General features: G+C 46.1%; 1 protein-coding gene and 1 pseudogene across 1 annotated transcript; both read left to right on the forward strand.

Annotated features, from left to right (window-relative positions):
* Positions 1-296: 296 nt before the first annotated feature.
* Positions 297-826, forward strand: LOC147992422 (small polypeptide DEVIL 4 pseudogene; annotated as a pseudogene).
* A 1070-nt stretch (positions 827-1896) lies between these two features.
* LOC125538065 (small polypeptide DEVIL 4-like) lies at positions 1897-2424 on the forward strand. Its single transcript, XM_048701372.2, has one exon. The coding sequence runs from the start codon at positions 1987-1989 to the stop codon at positions 2122-2124; it is 138 nt and encodes a 45-aa protein (XP_048557329.1). The 5' UTR covers positions 1897-1986; the 3' UTR covers positions 2125-2424.
* The last annotated feature ends 339 nt before the right edge of the window (positions 2425-2763 follow it).

The raw sequence follows: 2763 nt of genomic DNA on the forward strand, positions 1-2763 counted from the left end.
CATGTACTGGCTCCCGAGGCGGTGTCCCCTGGAGCGGCATCGGAGTTCGCGCATGCAACTTGGGAGGAAGATGCCCGTAGCTGCTGCAGCATGTGGCCGTGGCCGTGGCCTCCGGGAGCAGCGAGGGTGGGTGGGTATAGCTGATGCCATGCCATTGCCAGCCTCCCTCTCTCGATCGATGGACCAGCAGGTTATGATATGCGCAAGTAGCCTGCCCCTCTGTCTCTCTTCCCCAGTTGGCCATTTACACGCTATATAAGCATCGCACGCGCTGCGCACTTGGCCACAACCACACAGCAGATGAGCAGAGTCACCTCCGTTTCTGGTAGCAGTGCGAGTGCAGAGCCTAGCAAGCTCAACCACCCTCTTGTTCAGGCGCCCCTTTTAGCTCGAGATGGAGTACAGGGTGAAGAGCCATGGCGGCAAGCACAAGGGGTCAGGAGGATCACGAGGGCTGAGCAGGATGCTGAGGGAGCACAAGGCCAGGCTCTACATCATCCGCCGATGCGTCGTCGCGCTCCTCTGCTACCACGACTAGCACTAGCAGATCCACCTCTGCTCTTCTGCTCCTGATCTGATCCTTGATTCTAGCTAGGCTTGACAGAGTAGTTCTCTGGAGCGTGCGTCTGTGTGTGTACATAGGTAGGATAGTTCAAGAAGTTCATGCTGCTGACAGCTAGAGTAATTTGGATGTCCAAGTTTTGGTGTGATGTGGTTTGGTGCTTGATCCTAAGTCCTGCAATGGCAAGGATGTGCATGTATGGGTCTGTTGGGTGTTGGCATCCTCATTGTGTATTTCACATTTGCTCCATTGGAAATGAAAGGTCTCGAAAAATGAAAGATCTATGAAAAGGTTTCTCTCTTTCCCCTCCACCGCTTTTGGCAGTATTAATTAAATATCCTTCACTATTTGACTAAAAATGGAACGAAATGAGATTGGATTGTTCCTCAGTTGAAAAGACATGTCTTGAGCAATCAGAGAAGCACTTTGATAAACATACTTTATCTTTACTGACTCAATTAAGGCATTAGTGTTTGTTCTATTACACCAAAAAGATCGCATTTTTGCACTTCGTTCAAATAAGAGTTGTACCGGACGGAATTATCCTCTTTCTCAGTATGATCTCTGTTCCATTTTTATTATCTGTACGGTCGGAGGCTCGGAGCATGATTCCTGGTCTCTACCTAATTGTGAATGAGAATATGCATCCTTGGGGAGTGTTCTTACTTCATTCAAGGTGTGAACTATTACAAACACATTGCCATCTCGAAGGCGTGCATTTCGTGAATCCGCATTACTTTTTTTTTGAAAAGGAGGATTACCCCCGGCCACTGCATCTGGACGATGCATGCAACCATTTTATTAATTATTCACAAAGACCTTACAAAGTAGCAAGAGTAGGTTGCAAATTTGCTCAAAATTCAAAGTAGCTGTAACACGAGCAGATTAAGCTTTGTTTAGAAGAACGAACAGGTTAAGTTGCAGTACATGGCTCATGGAAAAATTATTATTTGCTCTAGAAAAGATTATTGTTCCTGAAGTTGACAGTAAAATTTCCTGATGCTAAATGGTATAATCGGAAAACTGGCAGCAGCATCACATATATGTTAGTTCAGTATACAGGGGCAAATTTACTCGCATTCGAAGCAGCTGTCACCTTGAGAGAGGGTGCCTGCGTAGCAGCTCCACACTTCTACAAGGGGTATATGCCCCCATTCCCATCTCTCTGCCCAATGCCTCGCTGTCTCTCTAATCTCTATCACCAGATTTTTATACGCGCAAGTAGGCAAAGAGGTGAGGATCATGTGAGCGAGCCTGTCATTGTGCCATTTGGCCTTGACCCTCCTATATAAGCACGCCAAATGCTGCACACTTGGCCACAACCACAGCAGAGACAGATCCACCCAGCAGTAGCAGTGGGAGAGCAGAGCAGGGAGCCCTCCAGCTCACCTAGTTCAGCCACCCTCCTGCTCTGTTCAGCCAGTATGGACAAGGTGAAGAGCCATGGCAGCAAGCAGAGGCGGTCAGGAAGAGGAAGGATCAGCAGGATGTTGAGGCAACAAAAGGCCAGGCTCTACATCATCCAGCGATGCGTCGTCATGCTCCTCTGCTACCATGACTGACCATAGTCCATAGGCGTTCGGTTCTCGTTTGTAGCTAGGCTAGGCTTGACAGATTCTTTGGTGTGTGTGTGTGTGTGTGTGTTCATAGGGTGTAAGTTGTTCAGAAGTTTCAGGTTGATTTTGCTGACGGTTAGTTTGGATGTTGAAGTTTTGTGTGGTGTTATGTGGTGCTCCTAAGTCCTGCAACGGCAAGGATGTGCGTGTATCGATGTGTTAGGTCTTGGCATCTTTGTTGTGAATTTGCTCGATCAGAAAAAGAAGATCTCTGAAAAAGCAAGAATAGCATGAAAGTTCTCAGAACGGTTATCTCTTGGCATCCCATCATTGTATGATCAGTACTGTTAAATCATGGTTGCGAGTCTATGCCTAGTTACCACATTGCTAATGCATATATGCATCCTTTGGAAATGTTTTTATTCGATTGGATTGGGTATGTTGTTCGACTGATTTAGCACACAAGGGTATCTCAAAGGTGTGCATTTTGGGAATTTGTGGCAATATCGAGGTGAAACTGGCAAGAGCAGTCTGCATATTTGATCAAAATTCAAATACTTTTATACACAACCAAAAGAAAATTCAAATATGTAAAATTATGATTTCTGAAGATACATTTCCCTGATGCTGACAGTTTTCTTTGAG

Source organism: Triticum urartu, chromosome 1A, assembly GCF_056163025.1.
Source record: "Triticum urartu cultivar PI428250 chromosome 1A, HENAU_Tu73, whole genome shotgun sequence".
In the NCBI taxonomy this organism is placed as follows: Eukaryota; Viridiplantae; Streptophyta; class Magnoliopsida; order Poales; family Poaceae; genus Triticum; species Triticum urartu.

Bases quoted from the DNA above. Each gene is read 5' to 3' on its own strand.
- LOC125538065 (XM_048701372.2), top strand. From the start codon at position 1,987: ATGGACAAGGTGAAGAGCCATGGCAGCAAGCAGAGGCGGTCAGGAAGA.